Source organism: Rhinolophus hipposideros (genome assembly GCF_964194185.1).
Source record: "Rhinolophus hipposideros genome assembly, chromosome: 17".
NCBI classification, from domain to species: Eukaryota; Metazoa; Chordata; class Mammalia; order Chiroptera; family Rhinolophidae; genus Rhinolophus; species Rhinolophus hipposideros.
In genome coordinates, this window is record NC_138063.1 from 51,288,149 (window position 1) to 51,313,530 (window position 25,382).

The window sequence follows — 25,382 nt, forward strand, 5'->3', positions numbered from 1 at the left end:
GTAGTGCAATCTAATGTTGAAACTGAACTTTTAGCAAATAGTTTGTACAGTGTCTGACAGATGTTGAGTATGATAATCTTCCCTTATCCACAGGGCATACATTCCAAGACCGCCAGTGGATGCCTGAAACCACCTGTAGTACCAAACCATGTATATACTGTTTTTCCTTTGCATACGTGCCTATGATAAAGTTTAATTTAGAAATTAGTAAGAGTTTAACAAGAATAACTAATAATAAAATAGGACAGTTATAACAATATATTGTAATAAAAGTCGTGTGAATGTGGTCACTTATTTCAGAGGATTCCTTGCTGAAGTCTGTATAGGCTCAGTGCTTTCTGGCACAGCATGCTGCTGTCAGCCAGAACACATTTTATGTTCATGTTTTCCACCCACAAATTCACTGCCTTTTCCATCTTAACTAAGCATTTATCACTCACTGTGGCTGTAGCTTTTAAAGTTTGAGTTGTGATAGCAAAACCGGCACAAATTTCTTTTTCCTTCTTTACAATTTCGTGGATGGAAGATTCCTTCTTACTGTAGATCTTAGCAACCTCAGCATATGTTTTTTTTTCTTTTTCTTTTAAGTCAAGAACTTTTACCTTTTCACTTAAAGGAAACACTTTACTGCTTCTCTATGCGGATTGCAAACATCACTACTCGTGCTCTTTGAGCCATTATTGAGTAAAATGAGGGTTACCAGAACTTACAAGCATTGCGATACTGCAACAGTTGCTCTGATAACCGGGAAGGCTACTGAATGACTAATGGGTGGGGGGCATGTGTAGTGTGGAGATGATTCATGTTGTGCATGGGATGTAGCCGAGTGGCACGAGATCTCATCACACTACTCAGAACAGTGCACAATTTAAAACTTATGAATTGTTTATTTCTGGAACTTTTCATTTAATATTTTTGGACCACCACTGACTGTGGGTAACTGAAATCACAGAAAGCAAAACTGCGGATAAGGGGGAGCACTGCTGTACTGCTCTGTCTTGGCCAAATTTAGGATAGCTGCATGGCTTGCGTGTGAGGTTGCTAACGGAGCTCAGGTGTCTCAGTGCGTTGTTTGGGAACCATGGCCTACATACTTTTATCCAGTTTCTATTGTAGCCAGTGGTGTGTTTTTTAAAAAAGTATTACTAAATAAAGTTTGTTGGTTCCCCCCACCCCCACCAGTTGAGTTCTAATTTAAGATTTACTTGAGAATAGATCATGTGATCATAAAATGTGGCAGGAAAGAGGCCTGTCCTCCCCCCCACACACATACAAAAGGCTATATATACCATCCCTTTAAAATGTTCTGTTTCACTGTTAAGTATTGAATGATATTAATTATGATATTTTTAATAAGAGAACTTTTTTGTCCTCTGTATTAGAGTTACTGCTAGTGATGGTACTTTTCATTGTGTTTATAGGTAAGAGTCCAGTGTGGGTTTTTCTTCAATACTTAATACACATAAATATACACTCTTTGATTCCAACAGCTGTTTGTAGAACTGACTTGGGTCCTTCCCAGTCTTTCGCCTTGTTGGCAGACGTTGGAATTCTTTCTGTCTGCCGTGCTCTGTGTGTTAGGCTGCTTGTTTTCCAACATTTGACATTCTAATCCTGAGCGTTTGAACTTTCAGTTTAAATGATGGACATAATCTGTGCTCTTTAGATCTCAGTCTCATCGAGACGTTGATTTTACGTATTCATCATGTCAGTCTACCAAAATAATTTGTTAATGTTTTTTGTTTTGTTATTAGTTGTATAATAGTTGTCAGCATTAAAAAGGCATCCATATTCATTATAATGAACTTTAGAATTTTACATTCTTTCAATTGATTTTGCACACGTCTCAGGCATATTTTAATCAGTGACACTGAAAATGTTGGGAAGCTGAGTGGAAAATATTAATTCACTGTCATTTAGTGCATGTTTATGAGTGGTATATGGGCTTCTAATTAAAAGTTCATTTGCATAAGCATTGGGGGCAGGGGAGAAGCTAAAATAAAGATTAAGTCTGATGATATATAAGAAGGGTACAGAAAGAAACAGTAACCGAAGAGTAAAATCCCTATTAAAGTACAGCCCTAAACCAGTGTTAGTAGATTTGAAAGGACTATTTATATAACAGTTAAATTGGATGACAGTTGGTCTGTGGGGATGTGCATGAGAAATTATTGTCAAACTAATAAATGAATATTGGTTTGTATTTACTGTGTACACAGGTCATAAATCTGAAATACCATGGGAAGAATATCACTATTGATGATACGAAGTCCTTTAAACCTAATCTGCTTCTTCTGAAGGATTTTTTCTCTCCCATTTCAGTTTGTCAACTGAAAAAATTTTTTCTTGGATAGTAATATTCATATTTTAAGAGAAAATCTGTTTTTCTCTTTTACTTGAATTTTTTTTGGTTTGTTGATTTTATTTATTTAAAGCAGATATGGTCATTTAATTTTATTTTATTCTGCATTTCTTCCATTTTGCAAACTGAGAAAGGGAAAGGGAAGCAATTCTTTTTTCCTTTTTTTTTAAAATTGGGGAACAGTGTGTTTTTCCCCACACGCGACGTCAGCTCCGAGTCAAGTCATGGTTGCTTTCAGTCTAGTTGTGGGGCAGCTCACTGACCCACGTGAGAACCAAACCGGCGACCTGGGTGTTACGAGCACTGCGCTCTAATGAACTGAGCCAACCGGCTGCCCTTATTTGAATTTAAAATAAGATTTGCAATGATCTTTTAAAATTGTATCAGAGTAATTCATAAGCGTAGTTTAACAAATCAAGTAGTACTCGTGTAGAGTTACTCCCCGTAGGCCTGAGACTGCTCTTTAGAAAGGCCTGCTTGTAAGGTTGGCCCTGGGCTGGCAGCGGGGGACTTGGTCCTGAGGTTCCTCACATCATGTCAAACTTCCTAAATGGTGAGTGGCTCCCTGTGCTTCAACTGTTCCACAGGGTGGTTTATGCTGAACACCTGCTTTCTTTCTGGGAGTCCGGAATTTTGGTACATGCTAAACAGAGGGTGGTACCTACACGATCAGGTGCCACAAAGACTTTGGCCTCTGAGTCTAAGCAGCTGCCCAACACACAGCACTTCTGTTACTGTCATTGGAAAGATTCGTCTTGTCCCTGTGACTCCACTGTGAGAGCACTCTTGGAAGCTTGTACCTTTTCTTTTGTTTTTTTGCTTTGTATCCTTTCACTGTAATAAATCTTAGCCATGAGTATGACTATATGCTGAGTTATTTGAGTCCTTCTAGAAAATCAATTCTGGGGGTTGTCTTGGGGACCCCCAACACAGTGCTAAAAGACACACAATGGAAAGTGCTATTCCCTGCCTCGTTCTTGCACCCATTGCAGCTTAGTTTTTTTCTTTCAGCTACTTCTTTGGGTATTTATTTTTGTATTTATAAATAATATACTTAAGCTGCTATTTTTTAAGATACTGTTTTAGACATTATCTGTTACCAGGGATTCTGGTAAATTTGGATTTAGGTCTCTCATACCCATCCCCCAGTTAGTTCCCTGCCTCAGTCTTCTGATAGAATTGTGTTGCTCGCATTGTTTGATTAAATCAGTATTCATTGTTTTCATTGTGATAATTGGACCAATACTGTGTAATGTTGAGCCAGACAGTAGACTACAATTTCATTTTCTCATCTACCCTTTTCTTTGAGTTTAATGGTTATCTCATTTTTATGTGCTCTTTTTCCTGTTCTTACGAGAAATTTATTCCAAATCCTCTAGCGGCTTTTTACCATATCTTACTATTCTTTTCCATATGGTCAGGTGTGTCTGTAAATCCCATTGTCCTTGGGAGCTCTTCTTTCTTGGGTATCGCTGTGGACTCTGTCGTATGTTGGTGATAAGCCTGCTTTTTCTGGGGCTTCCTTTGTTGCTCTCCAGGGTTGCATATCAATTCGTCAGGATTCTTGAGAAAGTTTGTGGGAACTACATTCCTTGCCACTGTGTGTCTGAAAATGTCTTTATTCTATTACACCTATGCATTTGAATGGTTGTTGAAACTCATTTTCTTTCAAAGTTTTGAAAATACTCCTTTATTGTATTTAAGTTTCCAGTGTTGGCAAGTTGGTCCTGATCCTTTGTAAATAAGTTGTTTACCCTGTCCCCTACCTAGCAGGAATCTTTTCAATATCATCTTTCTATCTCCCTGTCCTCGGAAACCTCATGATATGTTTGATGTGGGTCTCTTCATTTACTGTGCAGGGTGCCTAGTGCTTTATGATCTGGACACGCTTGTCCTTTAATTATGAGAACATTGCTTTCCACTTCATTTGAAGCACAAGAATGTACTGTACATGCAAATACTGCTTACAAAATTTGACATTCCCAAATAGTAGATTAATATTATTGTTTAGTATGTAATGTATTAATGAGCCAGTATTTGGATTCCCTAGTAGTTTTATGTTAGAGACTTTTAATTTACAGAGGATTTTAAAAACCATAAAAATGAGGAAAAGCTGCTTCTAATGAATTTTAGCCGAGTGTTTATTAAAGAGCATTTAGAAAATATTGAATTTGTTTAACTTATAAGCTAGTTAAGCAAGCTGTTGGTTTTCTGGAATAGGCCCTTTTCTGTGTAGATACTAATCAAGTTTAATAAACCATTAGACTTATTCTCCAAAGCTCATCTCGGAGACTTTAATATAGCAATCTTTCTTCCCTACTTATATTGCTTTGTTCTCTTGCATGGGCAAGTGATTCTTTTTTTTTTTTTTTCCCCAAGTGATTCTTAATGTGTGCTGATTAATAGTGGTACATGAGCAGAAAAGACTATAAAGGACAATGCATATTGTAGTTCTTTGGAGAAGTGAATGTTTTTAAACCATTGTTTAGTTGTTTGAGTCTAGTTTTATGATTTTTTTTTTGCTTTACCTCAATTATGACTGTCATAACTGTTATTTTTGACTTGAAATATTACTCAATTTCAAAATTATAATTTGTTTTTGGTCCTAAAGTAAAATTCTAGATGTGTGTTTTTTTGCTATACTTTTAACTTAATACTTTTTGTTAGATGTTGCAGAAGTAATATTTTTTACCTCCATTTCTTTCTGGAGAGAAGTTAACTTGAGCATAGGAACTAACCCTAGATTTTCATTTGGGAAGGACTGGAAATAGACATTCCTGTTGTACTGATTTTGGGTGTGGGGGTTGGTGGGATGTTGATGGTAAAGTGAGAGTAGCAACATTTGAAAGGGAAAGTCGCTTTTTCAATGGTTTATGATCGGTCATCTCTATATGGCACCCATAGGTTTTATTTTCTCTGAGAAATTTTGTTGAGATGTAATTTATATTCAGTGAAATGCACAGTTTAATAAGTTTTAACAAGTGTTTACATACATATAGCCCACATGCCTGTCAAGATATAGAACATAGCTATCAACCAGAAAGTTCTCTCTTGCTACTTTGTACTCAATCCCTGCCTCTTCCTCGCACCCCCACAACCACAGTTAAAATTTTTTTTCATAGATGAGTTTGCCTAGTCTAGAACTTCACGTAAATAGAAACATACGTTGTATAATCTATTGTGTCTGGGTGTGTTGTCTTTTGAAATTCTTTTATTTTGATGTGTGTATCAGTAGTTTGTTCCTTTAAAAAAATGCTAATACAATGTATGAATATATTTCAGCTTGTTTATCGAGTCTCTGGTTGAAGGACATGTAGGTGTTTCTACTTTTTAGCTGTTATGAATAAAGTTACTCTGATCATTGTCTTTTTGTGAATATATGTTTCTATTTCTCTCGGGTAAATATTCAGGAGTGGAATTTGTAGGTCATGTGTGTCAGGGCTTAATTAAAAGATACTGCCAAACACTTTTCCAAAGTGGTTAAGCTTTACTTTCCCACCAGCAATGTATTTTTTTTTTCTTAATGGAGATTCATAGGTATCCATTTATCTTTCTTTCTTTTTTGTTTTTTATAACATTTTTTAGTTTCTGGTGCACAAAACAATGTAATAGTTAGGCATTTATCATTTATTTCCCTCACACAGTGACAACCACAACCCCAATCCACTGACATCACACACATTAAACTTCCTGATGTCTCACATCTTCATCGGTTTTAGGAATTATCTTTCTGTTTAAATTTTAGCCGTTCTAGTTGGTGGCTATTGATAGCTCATTGTGGTTTTAATTTGAATTTCTTTAATGTTTAGTAATGTGGAGCTTTTTTCATAGGCTTACTGACCAGTTGTATGTATTCTTTTGTTAATTGTTCACTCTTTTGCCCATTTTTGTTTTTGATTGTTAGTTTTTTTATTATTGAATTATAGGAGTTCTTCATATGTTCCAGATATAAGTCCTTTGTCAGATATATATATAGCGGGGGTGTAAAAAAAAAAGGTACACAAGTGGACATTTTGGTGAGTGTTGCTCAAGCAGTAGTTCGCCGTAATCAGAAGTGTCTGGACGCTCATGGTAACCATTTTGAGCACCTCTTGTAATTGCAAAAGTTAAACTTGTATTCATCTTTTGTTATTGGTATACAGTGAGTATTACAATTTTAATCCAGTTTTCCTTTCTTAAACTATGTATACGTTTTTTTTGGCACCTTCTGTATGTCTTGTAATGTGACCTCCAGGCCTTTGGAGAACAAAATCATTTTGTTTGACTAGTCATTTTCTTAATAGTGTCTTTTGATGAGCAGAAGTTTTTACTTTCGATAAAGTCCAATTTGTCAGTTTTTAATTTTGTAATTAATGCTTTCTGGTCCTGTATGGGAAATTCTTACCCCAAGGTGTCAAAAAAAATGTTTTATTTTAGAAGTTTTGCAGTGTTTAGCTTTAACATTTTAGGCCTGTGATTTATCATGAATTACATTTTGTGTATGATGTGATAGAGGGGTGGGCTAAACTTCTCTTGTTTTCCACATGGTTCATCCAGCACCTTTTGTTGAGAACTTTCCTGAATTCCATTGAAACCTTTGTTGAAACAAATTAGATAGACACAGCAACACAGATGAGTATCAAAAACAATGAGCAAAAGAATCCAGACACAAAAGAATACACATTGTTATAAGTCCCAGTATATGAAATTCCAGAACAAGCAAAACTAATCTGTAGTGACAGAAAACCAGTGGTGCTGTTGGGCCAGATGTGGCCAGCCAGGAAGTGTTGAAAATCAATTGACTGTATACATGTGGGTCTCTTTCCGAATTTTCTGGTTTGTTCCACTAATCTGTCTGTCCTTACTCTAATGCCATACTGTCTTCATTACTTTTGCTTTAGTAACTATTCTTTTTCTAGATGGTATGACTATTCTAAGTTCTTTTCATTTCTAAAAATTTTAGAATCAGTCATCAATTTCTTTCAAAAAGCTTTTTTCTACCTTACTGATGTATAATTCACATACTGTAAAACTCACCCAGTTGAAAGTGTACAGTTCTTTGGGTTTTGATAACTGTGAAACCACCACTATAATCATGATATGGTACATTTTATCACTCCAAACATTCTCTCATGCCCCTTTGCATGCACGTCCTGGCTGGCCACATCTGGCCCAACAGCACCACTGATTGGCTTTCTGTCACTATAGATTAGTTTTGCTGTTCTGGAATTCCATATACATGAACTAATACAATGTGTGTTCTTGTGTGTCTGGATTCTTTTGCTCATTGCTTTTGATACTCATCTGTGTTGTGTCTATCGGCAATTTGTTCCCTTTTTTTGCTGAGTAATGTTCTGTTATAAGGATATACTATAATTTGTGTTAATTGTTTGCTTGTTGACAGATATTTGAGTTATTTCCAGTCTACTGTGAATAAAGGTACTATGAACTTTCATTGACAAGACTTTGTGTAGACTTACATTTTCATTACTCTTGAGTAAATACCTGAGAGAGGAATTGTTAGGTGATATAAGTATGTATGAATTTTATAAGAAACTGGTAAGCACTTTTCTAAAGTGGTCATGCAATTTTAGATTCCCACCAACAACAGATAAGAGTAATAGTTGTTCCACATTCACACCAACACTTAGTATCGTCAGTGCTTTTGATTGTAGTGATTGTAGTGAGTGTATAAGGTATTTTATTATGGTTGGAATTTGCACTTTCCTAATGAGTAGTGATATGGAGCATTGTTTTCATGTGCTTTTTGACTATTTGTGCATTTTCTTGGGTGAAATGTCCGTTCATATAATTTTGCTCATTATTTTTTGAATTACTTGTCTTACTGATTTATAAGATATGTTTCTTACAGATATATAAGATCTTGTAAATAAGTTATATATAGTATGTATACGCACACACACTCATTTTTTCTGAAAAAATGAGTTCTTTGGCAGCTATACGTAGTACAAATATTTTCATTGAGTATGTGGCTTGCCATTTAACTTTCCTAATTTGATTTTCTTTCAAAGAGTAGAAGTTTTAAATTGGGATGACATCTAATTTATCAACTTGAGCTTTGATGATGTGTGCTTTTTGTGTCCTAGCTCAGATATTTGTCTATTTGTCTGTTTGTTCTGTCATTTACTGAGAGTAATTCTGTAATAATAATTGGAGATTCATCTGTTTCTTTAGTTCTGTCAGTTTTTGTTTCATGTATTTGAAGCTCTGTTATTAGGCATGTACATGTGTAGAATTATATCTGTTGTGACTGTGGGAATACCTTCTTTATTTCTGACAATACTTCTTGTTTCGAAGTCTGCTTTGCCTGACATCATAGTCACTTCTCCTTTCTTGTATGTGTTTGTATGGTATATTTTTTCCATTCATTTACTTTTAACCTTACTGTGCTGTTTGACTGGAGTAGATCATTACTATCTAAAAGTTTTCTGTCTTGCAAAGCAGTCTCTTTCCTGGCCCTTTGGCTAGAGGGAGCAGGCTTTTGTTGTGGTTGTTTTATCTGTGCCCATTAGTGTTTTTGGGTTTCTGGCTTCTTGAGGTCCAAGTCTGCGATGTAGAGGCAAAAAGGAAATTCAGGGAACGCACGAATGTGTTATTCTTGGATTCTGAGGTCCTTATCCTGTCTGTCTTCTTCTACCTGTCAGTTTGTTGTTTTTTTCTTTTAAAATCTGTTATCCAGGAGTTTTCGTTCTGTTTACTAGGAGGAATAGGGATAAGTATTTCTTGAGATGTAGGTAAATTTATAGCTGTTCTCTTGCCAGAAGTAGGAATTTATAATTTTTTTGGTTTGTTTTATTTTCTTACCTTTGGCTATTTATACTTAAATTTACCCTGGACCATACAGGCCTCTCTCTTCTGCACTTTTATTCAGTGAAGTTCAGACTTGCTATATAAACAGTGTGTTCTAATGCAAACACGTTGTTCCTTAATAAATCCTACATTCAGCCTCTCACTCCTTCCTATCTGCTTTTAGCTGCTTGCCCTTCTTCCATTCATTCCCAATTATAGGTGAATCAAGTCAATATTTCTTTTGAGTAGTTTTTGCAAGATAATTTAGTAAGCGCTTTCTGTGTAAAACTTCGCCAGTCTAGTATGGAAACTGAATAATGGTAATTGTGAACTAGGAGGACATGTGCACATACATAGAACTTGCAAATGCTGTAGGAACATGGAGAAGGGAATGATCAAAATCTATCTGGTGGGGCCGGCCAGGTGGCCCTGGTGGTTGGAGCACTGTGCTCCTAACGCTGAGGTTGCTGGTTCTATTCCCACATGGGCCAGTGAGCTGCGCCCTCTGCAGTTAAGATTGTGAACAACAGCTCTTCCTGGACCTGGGCATGAGCTGCCCTGAGCTGCTGTGAGCAGCCCACCGCCGACTTTCGACCTGAGCCGTGGGGAGCGCAAGGCTGTAATACCGGAATGGGCCAGGTAGCTGTGTCCTACACAACTAGACTGAGAAACAACAGCTTGAACGTGGCGGGGCAGGGCGGGGTGGGGTGGGGAGGAGGAAGAAAGGGTAAATTAATAATTAAAAAAATTTTGTTTGTATTCTTGCACTTAACTACTTTTAGCCCTAATTTTGTCATTTCTGGCTTTGGAATTGGAAATGACTCCCATATCAAGTCTGAACTCCTCATCTCAGCGTTCAGTTGAGAGCCTACCTTGTCTTTCACCTCCTTTGCCATTGTTCTTTTGCAGAAATTGTTCGGGTCAGACCAGCCTGCTTGCCATTCTCATGATAAGCCCCATGTTTCTGCTGTGTATAACCACGCTGTTCCTCCTGGCATAAATATGCTTACTCCTTTTTGTATATGTGTAGCTAATCGCAGTTTAGTGGAAAGAATGTGTGTTTCGAGTCAAACAGATCGCAGTTTTACCACTTACTTGATGTGTGACTTAGGGTAAGTTACTTTAGTTCTCTGAGCCTTAGTTCCCGTTTGTAAACATGCAGAAATACTACTTTTCTCTCAGAATGTGCTAAGGTTCTTAACGTATATGAAAGTTCTTGAAGTCACAGGAACGCAAGTAAAATTTGGATACCCTTTATTTGTTTCTTTAATTAAAATTTAAGGCTAAGGGTGAGATTGATTTCTTCTAATTTTTGTCTCATCAGCAGTACACACGAAACATGTTGAGAACATAGAAGAGACTATAATTAGTTTATTAAGTAAACATTAAGTAAAAGTAAACATTTACTTAAACATTAAGTAAACATTTGAGTACTTCCTGTATGCCTTGTGTTATGTTTAATGCTGGAGCTTACAAATTACTGGGCACGATAGATACGTGCATAGGTAATTAAAACACATCCATCCATCATGATTGTAGAGATTATGTCCAGGAGATTCTGGGTGGACAGAAAAGGAGTATCTATAGCTTAGACTGGACAGAGAGGGTCATGAGGGAGGATTCCCGGAGAAAGTGTTGCTGGTACTTGTTTTTTTTTTTTTTTGAACAGCTTTATTGTGGTGTAATTTACGTACCATAAGGTTGAACCACTTTAATTGTACAATTCAATGATTTTTCCGTAAGTTTACAGGTTTACATAACCTTCACCACAATCCAAGTCTAGAACATTTCTATCATTCCAGAAAGATGTTTTGTGCCCATTTGCAGGCTTAATATTAAAAGATGAGTATGAATTAGCCATGGAGGAAGTACTGGATTCCAGGGAGTGAAGACAGCAGTGCCAAGTGGGAGAAGCATAAAACTGGATCAGTGTGGATGCGATGCTTACAAACTGTTGTATATCTGGCGTGTAAAGCTGTGCTCCTTGTCGGCAGCTGTGTTTTGGCTTCTTTGGTCTTTGGAGCTCTACTTTCCTCATCTGTAACATACCATATAACTTTTAATGCTGGTTGGACTCTAGCTCCCTCTAAACTTTCAAATCTCATAACTGTAAAAAAATTAGAATGCCTCCAAGTAAAATAAAAATAAAATGTGTTTTTTTTTTTTAATGATAGGCAAAAGTCAGGGCCCATCAAGAAAACCAAGAATTATAGTGATGCTTATAGATCCTTTAATAGAACTTCCTCCTATTTTTAATGCTTTTCGTGATTATACAAATAATAATGCATACTGGGTAGAAAATTTATAAAATGCAGAAAAGTAAAAAAAATTGGATCACATAATCTTAGATTTCAGAGGTAATCATTGTTAATGTTCTTTTATTACAATTTTTGCATATGTATATATTTAAAAAATTGATGTTCTGTAAATAAAAATTTCCCCCCACGTTATTAAATATAAAAAATGTGATTTTTTCCCCCCAGATTTTATTGGGGAATTGGAACAGGACTTTATTGGAAAACTGTACTTCCAGGACTTTTTTCCAAGTCAAGTTGTTGTCCTTTCAAGCTTAGTTGTGGAGGGCGCCGTTCAGCTTCAAGTTGTTGTCCTTTCAGTCTTAGTTGTGGAGGGCGCAGCTCAGCTCCAGGTCCAGTTGCCGATGCTAGTTGCAGGGGCACAGCCCACCATCCCTTGTGGGAGTTGAACTGGCAACCTTCTGGTTGAGAGGACACGCTCCAGCCAACTGAGCCATCGGGGAGCTCAGAGACAGCTCAGCTCAAGGTGGGGTGTTCAATCTTAGTTGCAGGGGGTGCTGCCCACCATCCCTTGTGGGACTCGAGGAGTTGAACCACCAACCTTGTGGTTGAGAGCCCACTGGCCCATGTGGGAATCGAACCAGCAGCCTTTGGAGTTAGGAGCATGGAGCTCTAACTGCCTGAGCCACCGGGCCGGCCCAAATCATGATTTTTAAAGCTGTATTTTATAAGGTTAAAAAATGATGGCCTGTTCATTTTTAAAAATGATAATAAAAAGTAACATATGGACATGGTAAGGTTCAAACTATATAGAAGGGATAAAATGGAAAATTGAAAAATATCTCTTCCTCTCCTTTTACCACTTCCGTTGTAACAGTGGTTAACTATTTCTTACATGTTGTCAGAAATTCTATGTATTCTATTTGGATAGACTGTAACGTAACTGATCTTCTATTGATAGCCATTTAGATTATTTTGTTTTTGCGTTTACAGTGCTGAAGTGAATATTTTCATGTGTGCATTTTTGAATTCTTGTAAAAGTATATCTGAAAGTTTCTGAAAGGAATTCCTGGGTTAAAAATACGTTCAAAATTTTGATAGATATTACCAACTTGCTTTTCAAAAAAGATTGTGCTAATTTATACTTGCCCTGTTAGTAGATACGAATCCCTGTTCATGTCTTTACCAACACAGGCTGTTACACACCTTTTTTGTTCTTCGCTAGTCTGATGTTAGAAAAATAGTAACGTGTTTTAAAGATTATAATTGTAGTTGAACATTGTTGTCGTACAGATATGAGTCATTTTTCTATGAACTGTTTGTTCACTTGTTCACATGCTTTGTGCAGGTCTCTTGATTTGTTTATATTTTGATTGATTTGTAAGAACTCTGCTTTTTAAAGAAATTAGCTCTTGGTTACAATTAGCAATTTTTTTTTACACTTGCTTGTCTTTTGACTTTGTTATGGTCAGATTTATTAGTCTTGTTATTTAAAGCTTATGGGTATTTTAAATTGCAAAATAAACTTAAAAATGAGTACAAAGAGAAGCAAATGATTCCAATAGTATTTCAATTGACTATCGAAAGAAGTAATCTAGGCAATTTATGGACACAGTACTTTGACTAGGTACCCTCCAACTAAAGAAGAAAAAAATGCGAACAGACCTTGAATTCTTAATGTTTGTAGTGTCATTCTAGTGAAATCTATTTTCTTTATGTTTTAAATTGAGCAAATGAGGTAACTGTAATACAAAATAAACGTTTATCAACACATGAACTAATTGCTTGCAACATAGACCTGTAGTAATGATTTGTAGTTTTGTGAATCATTAAATATGTCATTTTAACTGTATTGTAAATTTTAATTTTTATATAAAACTATTCATATATAGTATATAAATAGTCTTTGTAATTTATTTATAATTGATTGGTCATAGCTTAAAGAAAAACAGCAAGATTTTATATTGGATAGCAATCAACATGAAGTCCTTTACAACCTTGAGTTCTTTTTAAAAGGAGCTCTGTATTCTACTTTGAGTACTCTGCTCTGATTTTCATTTGGTTTATTTTTCTAATACTTGAAGATCCCAGGGCTTTTAACTCTTTGAGAACTAAAATATATGTTGCATGGAATGTAACTTGAGATAATAAAAGCATCTTTTTAAAGGAGGATAATGAAAACCTATTTTGTAAAGGGCAAGATTAATTGCCGTGTTGTGTGTTTGTGGTGGTTTTCTGCTTTGGTTGGTGTTAGATGACTTGGATGATCTTTTTTCCGTCTGTCTGTCTAGGTGTAATGGATAGGTAACAGAGAAGCCCTCTTCACTGTCTCATCAGGGAGGCAGAATGACCGAGTGCTTCCTGCCCCCCACCAGCAGCCCCAGTGAACACCGCAGGGTGGAACATGGCAGTGGTCTCACCCGAACCCCCAGCTCTGAGGAGATCAGCCCTACGAAATTTCCTGGATTGTACCGCACTGGTGAGCCCTCGCCTCCCCATGACAGCCTCCATGAGCCTCCTGACGTAGTGTCTGATGATGAGAAAGACTATGGGAAGAAAAAAGGAAAATTTAAGAAAAAGGAAAAAAGGAGTAAGTGTCATTTTTCTCTGTGCTTTAGATAAACTAATGTACCTGCCATCTTCTGGAAATATGTCCAAAGACGCCTGCTTGGTATTTTTTGTTCTTTATTTTTCAAGGTCTCAATTTTTGCATACTAGAGTTATATTTTAGGGTCTTTCACAAAAATGCCGAATTTCCAGAAATGGTATAGTTTTCTGGTGGAAGTTTCTTAAAGTTGTCATTTAAAATAACATAAAAAGGAGATATTGGCATTTTGCCCTTATTGAATCTTGTTTTCTTAGATTGGTTGTATAGGCCAGTTGGGGTACACTTTATTGGAACTGTGAAAAAAGTAATTATTCATTTGTCTTAAGCAAATGCCGTGATGCATTCATTTATAGTTCTGTTCAATAGGGAGGATGAATTGTTTAAGCATAGGTCTTTAGTATGTTAAAAGCAAATCGAGTGATTTAAGTATTGCTTTATTTTGAGTTTCACAGTATTTGTAAGTTAACTTAGTTTGAAGCTAATATTCAGATAGAATTGCATAAATTGTGTACAGCTTGATGAGTTACCACAAAATGGATACTCCTATGTAACTACGACAGGGATCTGGAAATGAAGCATTATGAGCACCCTCGAAATTCCCTTTCATTGCCCCTGCAAAGGGAATCCCCTACCGCTCGCAAAGGTAAACTTCTTTTAGCACAGCCAGGTCCTGCCTGTTTTGTCCTCATGTAAATAGAAGCAGATTTTCTTCTGTGTCTAATTTCCTTTGCCCAATGTTGTGTTTGTTAGCTTAATCCATGTTATTTTATGTGGCAGTAATTTGTTTGTTTTTATTGCTGGATTTTGTTTCATTACATTAATACATAGAAACACTAGAATTTATTTATCCATTCTACTGTTACTAGTCATTTGGGTTGTTTTCAGTTTTTGACTGTCATGAATAGAGCTTCTGTGAACATTGTTGTACATGTTTATGCATTCTGTTGTGTATATGCCTGGCAGTGGAATTGCTTGCTCATAGGCCCTGCTTATTTCAGCGTTAGTAGATTCTACAACAATTTCCCATGGTAGTTATATCAGTTTACACTTCCACCAAGAGTGTCTGAGAACTGCAGTTACTATACGTCATGGTAGTATTAAGATTTCTGCCATCCTGGTTAGTGTGGGTTTTGTGATATTTTGATCAGAGAGGTACGTAGGAAATATCTTTAATCTTTGTTATAAAATAGCTAGTAAAGTAGCTGCCTAAATAAAATCGTTATAGATGTTAAAAAAACAAAACTAGGATAACTCTGATATGATAGAAAGCAATTGTCAGTGTGTGAAAACCAGGGCTTCTGAGGCAGGGAAGTGGGCTGCCCTGTTCGGCCACCTCTGGAGATTAAGGAATTTCCTGGTTCTGTCCTTCACCCAAATGAGCTTTCAGTTCCTGCTGCAGTCTCCGGAAGGAACTTAAAAGTTAGTGAAGGAGAGCGAAGTGTAATACGGGAATGACTGGAGCATCTAAACAGCAGTACAGTTTGTCATGGTTTGAAACGGACTCTAAAATTAAAGAGACCAAATATGAAAAAATCTGAGCTAAAGTTAGAGGAGATGATTTGGATGATGAAAGAGTGCTCTATTTTATAGGTGGATTCTTTCCATTAGCAATTCTGTGAAGAGCCTTTCTTGTATGTTTATAATACTTGGCTTGCCAAAATTCCACTTAAGCACCTATATAAAGTAAACCCAGTTTTCACCACCTGCTATTGCAAGGGTAACTGGCTCTCTGTATGTCGCCCTCTTGTGGTGAGGAGATTTCACGTCAGCATCTCATTTTGCTGGGAGTTCCCAGAGGGGGTTGCCCATAAATGAAAAACTAGTTAGCTGTTACCAGGTGGCACTTTTTTTTTTTTCGGTCCTGTTTTTAAAAAGCATATGGACAATTTTATGTTAAACAGACATATAACATACCCTCCCTGCATTTCTTTGGCAGCTGAAGGCTATGCTGCCTTTCAGGAAGATAGCTCTGGAGATGAAGCTGAAAGTCCTTCCAAAATGAAGAGATCCAAAGGAATCCATGTTTTCAAGAAGCCCAGCTTTTCTAAAAAGAAAGAGAAGGATTTTAAAATAAAAGAGAAACCTAAAGAGGAAAAACATAAAGAAGAAAAGCACAAAGAAGAAAAACATAAAGAGAAGAAGTCAAAAGACTTGACAGCCGCTGATGTTGTTAAACAGTGGAAGGAAAAGAAGAAAAAGAAGAAGCCAATTCAGGAGCCAGAGGTGCCTCAGATTGATGTTCTGAATCTCAGACCCATTTTTGGAATTCCTTTGGCTGATGCAGCAGAGAGGACCATGACGTATGATGGCATTCGACTGCCGGCAGTTTTCCGTGAATGTATAGATTATGTAGAGAAGTATGGCATGAAGTGTGAAGGCATCTACAGAGTTTCAGGTATTGGGGCTATGGTCTTGGTGGTTTTTAAAAATTAAATTCATTACCATTTTTCAAAGGAAGGAAAAATATTAACTTGTGAGGAAAATTGTGCCATGGGTCCTAAGCCTTTGTCATTTCCTTGATTCTTCCAGTTGAACAAAAATCCGAGAGAGAGAGAGAGAGAGAGAGGGAGAGACAAAGAGAGACAGAGAGAGAGACAGACAGAGAGAGAGAGAGAGAGAGACAGACAGACAGAGAGAGAGAGACAGAGAGAGAGACAGAGAGAGAGACAGTTTGATATTTTTCCGGTGTTCCTTCCTTTTCACTCCGAGGACTTACGCATGAGCTGATCACAACTTGCAGCAGCGTGGAGTGAGAAGAAACGACTGCTTTTCCTTCTCACCTTCTTCCATCTCGGAGCCAGGGCTCAGTGTTGTGAGGGAGCTCCGCAGGAAACGGCAGGAAATCCGGGTTAAAGATGCTTCTTGGCCAAGAGATACATTTATTGACACAATCAAAGATGTATTTTTTGAGTTAGCTAAGGGGCATGAAATGTTATTTGCTGACTCTTTAGGCCCCAAATCTGAATGCTTCTGTCAGACGTGTGCAGCTATTACATATATTAGTGAAATTGATTTTCCATTTTTCTGCATTCCACATATATGAAAACTTAAATTTCATATTTGGCAAGAATGTAATTCATATTGGGTGTCTGAAATCAAGCAAAATGTATGCTATGTAAAGTAAAAAGATTTCATTTATTTTTATTTTTATTTTTTTTTATTAAATTTATTGGGGTGACAATTGTTAGTAAATTTACATAGATTTCAGGTGTACAATTCTGTATTACATCGTCTATAAATCCCATTGTGTGTTCACCACCCAGAGTCAGTTATCCTTCCTTCACCATATATTTGATAAGATTTCATTTCTTACAAAGCAGCATGACTTGTGTTGATGTAGGATGGAAGTCCTGACCTGTGGCAACGTGTTCCAAGTCGTTACATTTCCATAATTCAGTGTCTTGGTACTAGAGATTTATTTTATACAATTTATTGTCGGTCACACCTATTTTCATGATGAGGTATTCATACACATTTAGAATATATAAAGAAATGAGACTTAGTTTTTTCGTTTAATTGGTTCATACACGTTTCTGCAAGGTAGATTTGATATTTAAGTTTTGTTGAGAAAGGGCAGGCATTTATGATACTCGGGGAAACCTTTACATAACCCCATAGATAGCAAGTTATCACTTAAAGAGTATTTTGGCTAAAATGCTACTATTTTATAGAAAATAAATTAGAAATTGAATTTGAATCTATAACTCCTTAGTAACAAAAGTAAACATAATTACATGAGTTTGAAAATTTTGCTTTTGAGAATTTATGATGAATTGGTTTTTAAAGATTTAGACAGTACTAACATAGGCTATTTCTCTCACGTGATTTTCATAGGGATGAAGAAATTTTGTTTTAGGTAAAAGTTTATGAAGAGTTTCTATAGCTTTTTTCAAAAACTTCTTTTGTCTTTGATATTTTTTTTGAATTAAAAAATTTTTTCATCTACAGTTGACATACAATATTATATTTTTGATGTTTGTATTCTTTTGGAGAATTAAAGTTGCAGAGCTCTTCTTTGTGTGTCAGAGCATTCAAACTGAGCTGTTCCCTGATTGTTGACTCCCGGAGGTTGAACTCCTGCTGGGATCAGTTTTTTTATTTTAAGCTCTGGCAGTGTGCTGCGTTCAGCGCACCAGTGGCTACAGTTTATGGCTATGACTTTTCATTTTGAATGCTAATAATATTTTCTCCTGGAAATTTTTGGTTCTCACTTATTCATATGTAAGTTCCAGTTTAAAGCTAATATATCATTTTGCATACGCTCTTTCTCTACCTGGGATGCTTTATTTGAAGGGTCCATTTTGATAAGTTTCAGAGTAATGACAAACCAGATATATTCCAATTGTTCACTTGTGTGATTTTTCTGGGTAGGCACTGTTGCGAGGCAAATTAGATATGTATAAAGTATACATTCTTTGCCAAGAATTTCAACTAAAGTTAGCACTCACTGTGTTTTCACTCATATTTTCATAATAAGAAAATGGAAATTATTTTCTAACTTTTCTGCCTCAAAATAAAGATTATACAAAAATAAGATTCATATTATTATTTTCAAATTTGGAGTTACTGATTTCTTTTGTCAGTGCTGGATAAATAAATTGTAGATTTATTGTAATGCCATTAAAAGGTTTTCACATAAAATAATGCCAAAGCCCAGATATAAGTACCATTGATTCTAAAATACTGTTCAGATTAAATGACATTTGAGTATTCACATTTACTGTTATAGTCTCTCAGCCTTAAGTTGTGGCTTTTTTCAAATAATTGGCCTAAAGTTTTTAATATTGAAAACAACAGAAAGCTACTTTGTAATTTAGTGACTACTTTGTAAGTGTCACTAAATTGTGTCACTTAAATGCAGATTGGACTAGAGACTTAAAAAGTTATATAATTTTGAAAAACGTTTGTTTTTGTGTGTCAGTGTTTCTTTCTGTCCAGTAAGAAAAGCAAAACAATTTTATTTTAGAAACACAGATTTCACATTTTTTTGGTCCAGATTAAGAAAACATGTAAAGAACTCAAATTTAAAAAATAGAAATTAGATGTGAATTATTTAATGGAGAATGATTTGCAAGAAGTTTGTTTAGATAGCAAACTTATCTTTTGCATTTGTGATACAATTTTTACTTAAAAAAAAGTACCCACAACTTTTTTGAAACATGTTTATATACACAGAGTTAGTTTTATGTTGTCAGTCTTGTGACTAGTTAAAAAAAGCAGTTTGGCCGTCTGTGTAGAGCATAACTTATGCTTAGGTTGTAGTTTTTGCCTGAATTTTCACTTATCTTTAAATTAAAACCATTTTTTTTCCTGAGTCAGTTGGCATATTTGCTTAATATATTCGTGGTTGCTATGACTATTCTGAATGTTGAGTTTTTCCATTATCATTTAGCTTATGGTTAAATTGACCCTTCAAGTATGTGTAGTCATTTATATTATCTTGTTTACAGAGGAATTGTGTGAACCTTGTGCAGATAAATACTTCATAGCTAGAGATTCGTTATTGTCAGATTAGCTTTTCTCAGATCCCCCACCACAGGTGGGTGCAGTGGTGAAGAAAGCTGTTTGATTTTTTTTCTCTCTGAATTTGAATGTTTTAAGGAATTAAATCAAAGGTGGATGAGCTGAAAGCAGCCTATGACAGAGAGGAGACTCCAAATTTGGAAGAATATGAGCCTAATACTGTAGCCAGTTTGCTGAAGCAGTATTTGCGAGACCTTCCGGAAAATCTGCTTACCAAAGAGCTTATGCCTCGCTTTGAAGAGGCTTGTGGGAGGAGCACAGAGAGTGAGAAAGTGCAGGAATTCCAGCGCTTACTGAAAGAACTGCCAGAATGTAACTATCTTCTGATTTCCTGGCTGATCGTGCACATGGACCATGTTATTGCGAAGGAACTGGAAACAAAAATGAATATACAGAACATTTCTATAGTGCTCAGCCCAACTGTTCAGGTACATGTGCCCTCTGATGCTGGCCCTGGGGAGTCGGGGGAACATTTTCATTACTGAGTTGCATATGGCGAAAGTAGATAATGATTTATTTAGCCTGAATATTGGTTTTTTTCTTTCACAATATGGACAGCGTCGACATATAGGATAATGAGCTTGTTTGCCCTTTGGCTTGAACTATGTAATATGAATATTGTACAGTATTTGGTGTGGGCTTATAAACCCATTCTTAATGACCGTGGTCTGTCATTACTGGAGGAGGAGCCCATGGAAGCTGCAGTTACAGAATTCATCATTAGAATTTTAAAGATTCCAATTATTTCTTCAAATAGTCTTATTGCTTAATTATATCACACACACATATCAGACTCAGGCACAAAGGAACCTAACATTTGTTTGGTCTGGGATTTAACCTGAGGATTTCATTCATAAAAATGGATCCTAGAGAAATCTTTTATAGACTTTTAATCTGAGGAGGCATTTCAGGGAATTGGGTATTGTGTTAATTGGTATCTCTTTATAACAAAAATACTTGCCTTAATTTATTACTGCTCACTTGGTGCTGGCACGGAGCATGTGTTTTCTTTTAGTTAGAGTTACTGATACTTTACTCAGGCCAAACACAAAAAGCAAAAAAAATGAGATGGTTATATTTTTTTATTTTAAGCTTTCCTTTTGGCCAGCATACTGTGTTATTATTAGTCATTGGTAACACACTTTGTAAGAATGTGTTTTCTTTTACTAAAGATTCTTTCATTGCTCATTGATTATATTTTGGAAGCAAAATCTTTCTCAGATTTTAGTGTAATCATTCACATTAGTCAGGATTTGGTAAATGTTGTTAAACAATTTTGGTAAAAAATGTTACTTGATATTATTATAATAGGGATGATAATATCACAGAAGATTCAGGTGTGTTGTAAGAGTAGAAAGCAATTTTTTTTACTAGTTTCAGCCAACTTAGTATCCTGACATAGCATATGAACATGGTATTAAAACACTGCCTATGCAAATTCACCTGGAAGGCATTTGTTTCTGGAGAGCAAACTCTCAGCCTAGCTTTACAACTGCTGAAGTAACTCTTACTTCACATTTTTCAGTAGGTCCAGTTGTGTGTGTTAAAAGGTCTCAAGATAACTTGAAAAAAGAACAAGATTTTTTTAGTGCTGAGAAAGAACAAATTGATGGTCACCAGCTTCTGTATACTTTTCTTTTTAGTTTCTTGGAGTGCTTGAGTACATGACTTAACTCATATTTTCCCCTTGTCTTCTTTAAATTGCTACTTAGCAAAACATGTCTGGTCACTACTGAGGAAAACTTTCATTCACGGGTCCAGGATTAAAGGACGTACTATGCGGTAGACAAATGAAATGAAATAAAATAATAATTTTAATGGTTTTCTTGCAAATCTTTTTATTTTTTCTTAGATTAGCAATCGTGTCCTATATGTGTTTTTCACACATGTGCAAGAGCTCTTTGGAAATGTGATACTAAAGCAAGTGACAAAACCTCTCCGCTGGTCTAACATGGCCACTATGCCCACACTGCCAGAGACCCAGGAGAACATCAAGGAGGAAATCAGAAGACAGGTTTGTGAGCTCAGCCTGTGCTTTAACCCTAAAGAACCTACCTTTGCTCTGACCCTTTTGGAGACTGATAATGATGATGATGAAGAAGAACTCTTGTTCACTGAGTACTTTGTAAATTGTTTCTGGAGCTATGTTAGGCAATTCTTCACAGCACACTCAAGCCAGAAATTTTCATCTGGCACTGACTGTTACATGCCAGTTAAGTAGGATATGATGGTGGAGGGAGCACAGGGTTGGAAATAAAAAGACCTGGCTTCAACTTCTTGCTCTGCTTCTAATTAACTGACTGATTTTAGGCTAATCACTTAACCTCCTTAAGCCTCAGTGAGCCCATTTTAAAATGGGCTCTCTCATAGTTTTGATGTGAAGATTACAATAAATGAGATCATGCATTAAAGATGCTCAGCATAGTTTCAGGGCAGTCCAAAAATGTTAGCTTGTCCACATGATTGCTATTATTGGCCATATCTCACAGATAAGAACACCAAAATTTTAAATAACTTACTCTGTGTCACATGGTTACTAAGCTACAAAACCAGATTTGACCCCAAATCCTGTACTTTTCCACTATACATTTTCCTCTTACAGCCCGCGTGATAGAAGAGAACTGCTATTTGGTTGTGTGTGTGTGTGTGTGTGTGTGTGTGTGTGTGTGTGTGTGTGTGTGTGTGTGTGTGTGTTTCACAAGCTGAATAAGAAAGTCAGGACTAAATAAGAAATTTACTTACATTGGATTATTACATCTTTTATTTGCATACCTGTTATCAAATCCCTGTTTCTCTTCCCTTTTATGTGCTCTGAGCTCCCATTTCTGATTAGCTGATGATGGAGGAAGAAGTGTAAATTAACTACTATTGAACTAATTAATGTAAATTAATGAGAACCCAATGCCCAGGCAAAACAAGAAAGAATGATTTTTTAGTCATATTGTTAAAAAATAATTTGTGCTATTAAGATGATACGGCGTGGACTGCTACTGAGGGTGCTGTATTGTTTTCTAGGAGTTTCTTTTGAATTGTTTACATCGAGATCTGCAGGGCGGAGTAAAGGATTTATCTAAAGAAGAAAGATTATGGGAAGTACAAAGAATTTTGACAGCCCTCAAAAGAAAGCTGAGAGAAGCTAAAAGACAAGTGAGTGAATTTATTACTTTGGTACATCATGTTTATAATAAAATACAAAAAAAAAGTGCTAGAATCTTTTATATATTCTTTTATTTCTTTAAAAAATACAACATACAAATGTCTCTTTAAGTGAAGGTCCCTGAAATTTATTCATTCATGTTCTCAATTCTGAATGTTCCCAATTCTGGACTATTGATCCTTCAGCTTGGTATCAGGCAAATGTTTCGTTTAAACAAATTATTTTACTAAAAGATGTTTTGTCATTTCCTGGTTGTACCTATTAATAGAGCTTTCCAAGCATGAGAAGCAGCTGGAGAGTGATTCATTTCAGAGACTGCTGGGGAATTTGAGTCAGCTTTTTGGGAACACGTGGAGGTACTGAAGATCGGAGTTTTTCTTTACCTAGTAATAGGAAGAGTGGCACGTGTCTCCTGTTTAGTTTGGGCTACATGAGTCAGACTTTTGATCTCCCTTCTAGTTTAGTGTATGTTGCTTGGCTCTGCAACTGTGAGTTTCCCAGCCACACCAAGGGTGAGATCCCAAATCTCTGTACCCTCTTATAGCCCGCATGCAGATTCAATGGCAGAACCCAAATAGTACTTTCAAGGAACATTAGTTAGCATTTATCAGACTGGGAGAGCCACTGTGGTTATGCTAAAAGACAAAGTCAACCCGTGTGCTTTTGTTGCTCTGAGGTTAGAGATTTATATAGAAGATAGTGTTGTCAGAAAGGAAACATAAGATGTTTTCACATTTTGCACTCCAGCACTAGCAGATTAACAGAACCCCTCTGTATTTTTCTTCCTTCTTTTCTCCTATTTACATTATCTTTTTATTTTGCTTTCTATACCCATTATTATTATTATAATTATTATTAATTCCCTTCAATGATCCAGCCTATAATTGGGTTTTAGACTAACCAACCAGACCTCCTGGTTGTAATTGTTAACCATATAGCATTGCCCAGTAGTCTTTTTTTTTTTTTTTAAACGTTTATTTTTTAAGTGTGTTTTTCCTGGACCCATCAGCTCCAAGTCAAGTAATTGTTTCGATCTAGTTGCGGAGGGCGCAGCTCACAGTGGCCCATGTGGGGATCTAACCGGCAACCTTGTTAAGAGCGCCACACTCTAACCAACTGCGCTAACTGGCTGCCCTGCCCAGCAGTCTTTAAATGAAGGGTCTCTGACCTAGAACAGTGTTAATGTAGGCTTGGCTTTCATTTCTCTTGCTTCTACATCTCTCTTGAATAAAGGAATTGTGACATAGCAAACCGGAGCCAATAACAGAAAGAGATGGATTACGATTACCTTTACTTTACCAATTTTATTGATGTTGTATTGTCATGCCTGCTCATTAATTCACAAAATATTCAAAATGTTCTGTCAAGTTGTTTTCAATTTAGAGGAATAAATTACTTTTAAAGATAGAAGTAAAAAATTATATTGACAGACTGAAAATATGAAAAAAACCACAAGATAACATCAATAGATACAGAAAAGTATTTGGCAGAATTCAACACTTAATCATGATTTAAAAAAAGTTCGTATCAAACAGCTTTCTCAGCATGGTAAAGATTGCATGGAAAAAAAAATCTGCGATGAATATACTTAATGGTAAAAGTCTGAATGCTTTTCCTGAGATTGGGTGTACAAGGCAGGGATTTCTGTTCAACGTTGTAGTGAAGATTTGTTCTAGCCAGTGCAATAAAGCAAGAAACAAAAGGCATACAGATTAGACAGAAATAAGTCTATCCACAGATGAAATCCTAAGGAATCTATAAAACGAATAAGTGAATTTAGCAAGGTTGTAGGATATAAGATCAGGTATGCAAAAGTCTGTTGCATTTCTATATATTAGCAATGAACAATTGGATATTGAACCTAAAAAAAGAAGAATTGTGAAGATGTTAGGTTTTCTCAAATTGATCTGTGGATTAAATTTCAATCAGAATCTAAACTGGTGATTTTTGTAAAAATTAACAAGTTCTTCTGAAATTTATGTGGAATTACATATGACCTAGAAGAGCCTGAACAGTTTTGAAAACAAACAACGCTAGAGGACTCATACTATTTGATTTTAAGACTGACTGTAAAGCTACAGTATTCATGGGTAGACATATAGAATAGAATATCCAGAAATAGTCCCACACATACAAATGCAATTAATTTCAACAAAGATGCTAAGACAATTCAGTGGGGAGAGATTTTCTTTTCAACAAATGGTGCTGGAACAATTGGATATCTATATGTAAAATACCTTGACTCCACACAGCATATATTAAAACTAACTCAAAATGAATCTTACACCAAGACCTAAAGAAAACTTCCAGGAGAAAACACAAAAGATCTTACTGACTTTGGTTTAGGCAGTGGTATCTTAAATAGGACTGTTAAAAGGAACATTTGATAAATTACATTTCATTAAATATTTAAAACATGCTCTTCAAAAGACACTATTAAAAAAAAATATGCAAGCCAGAGCTGTGTCAAAATACTTGTAAAAAACACATATTTGATAGAGGACTTGAACTAGACTATATACAGAGGGTCCCCTAAAAATGTATATACATTTTAAGAAAGGAAAACTATTAAAATTATATACTCAATATATACCGATAGCAGAAATGAATACAAGTCACGTTTGACTTCTGCAATTACAAGAGGTGCTCAAAGTGGTTACCATCAGTGTCCAGACACTTCGGATAATG

The 25,382-nt window shown here is 35.9% G+C and overlaps 1 protein-coding gene across 6 annotated transcripts in view; it reads left to right on the top strand.

Moving 5' to 3' along the window:
• Positions 1 to 25,382, top strand: part of RALBP1 (ralA binding protein 1) — a 68,170-nt gene that overhangs the window by 23,569 nt on the left and 19,219 nt on the right. For all 6 annotated transcript variants that reach the window (XM_081079035.1, XM_081079032.1, XM_081079033.1 and 3 more), the window contains 5 exons: positions 13,698 to 13,996; positions 15,951 to 16,409; positions 19,616 to 19,965; positions 21,390 to 21,551; positions 22,553 to 22,684. In XM_081079035.1, coding sequence (XP_080935161.1) covers positions 13,753 to 13,996; positions 15,951 to 16,409; positions 19,616 to 19,965; positions 21,390 to 21,551; positions 22,553 to 22,684 — 1,347 coding nt within the window. In that variant the 5' untranslated portion in view covers positions 13,698 to 13,752. The remainder of the gene's footprint in view (positions 1 to 13,697; positions 13,997 to 15,950; positions 16,410 to 19,615; positions 19,966 to 21,389; positions 21,552 to 22,552; positions 22,685 to 25,382) is intronic.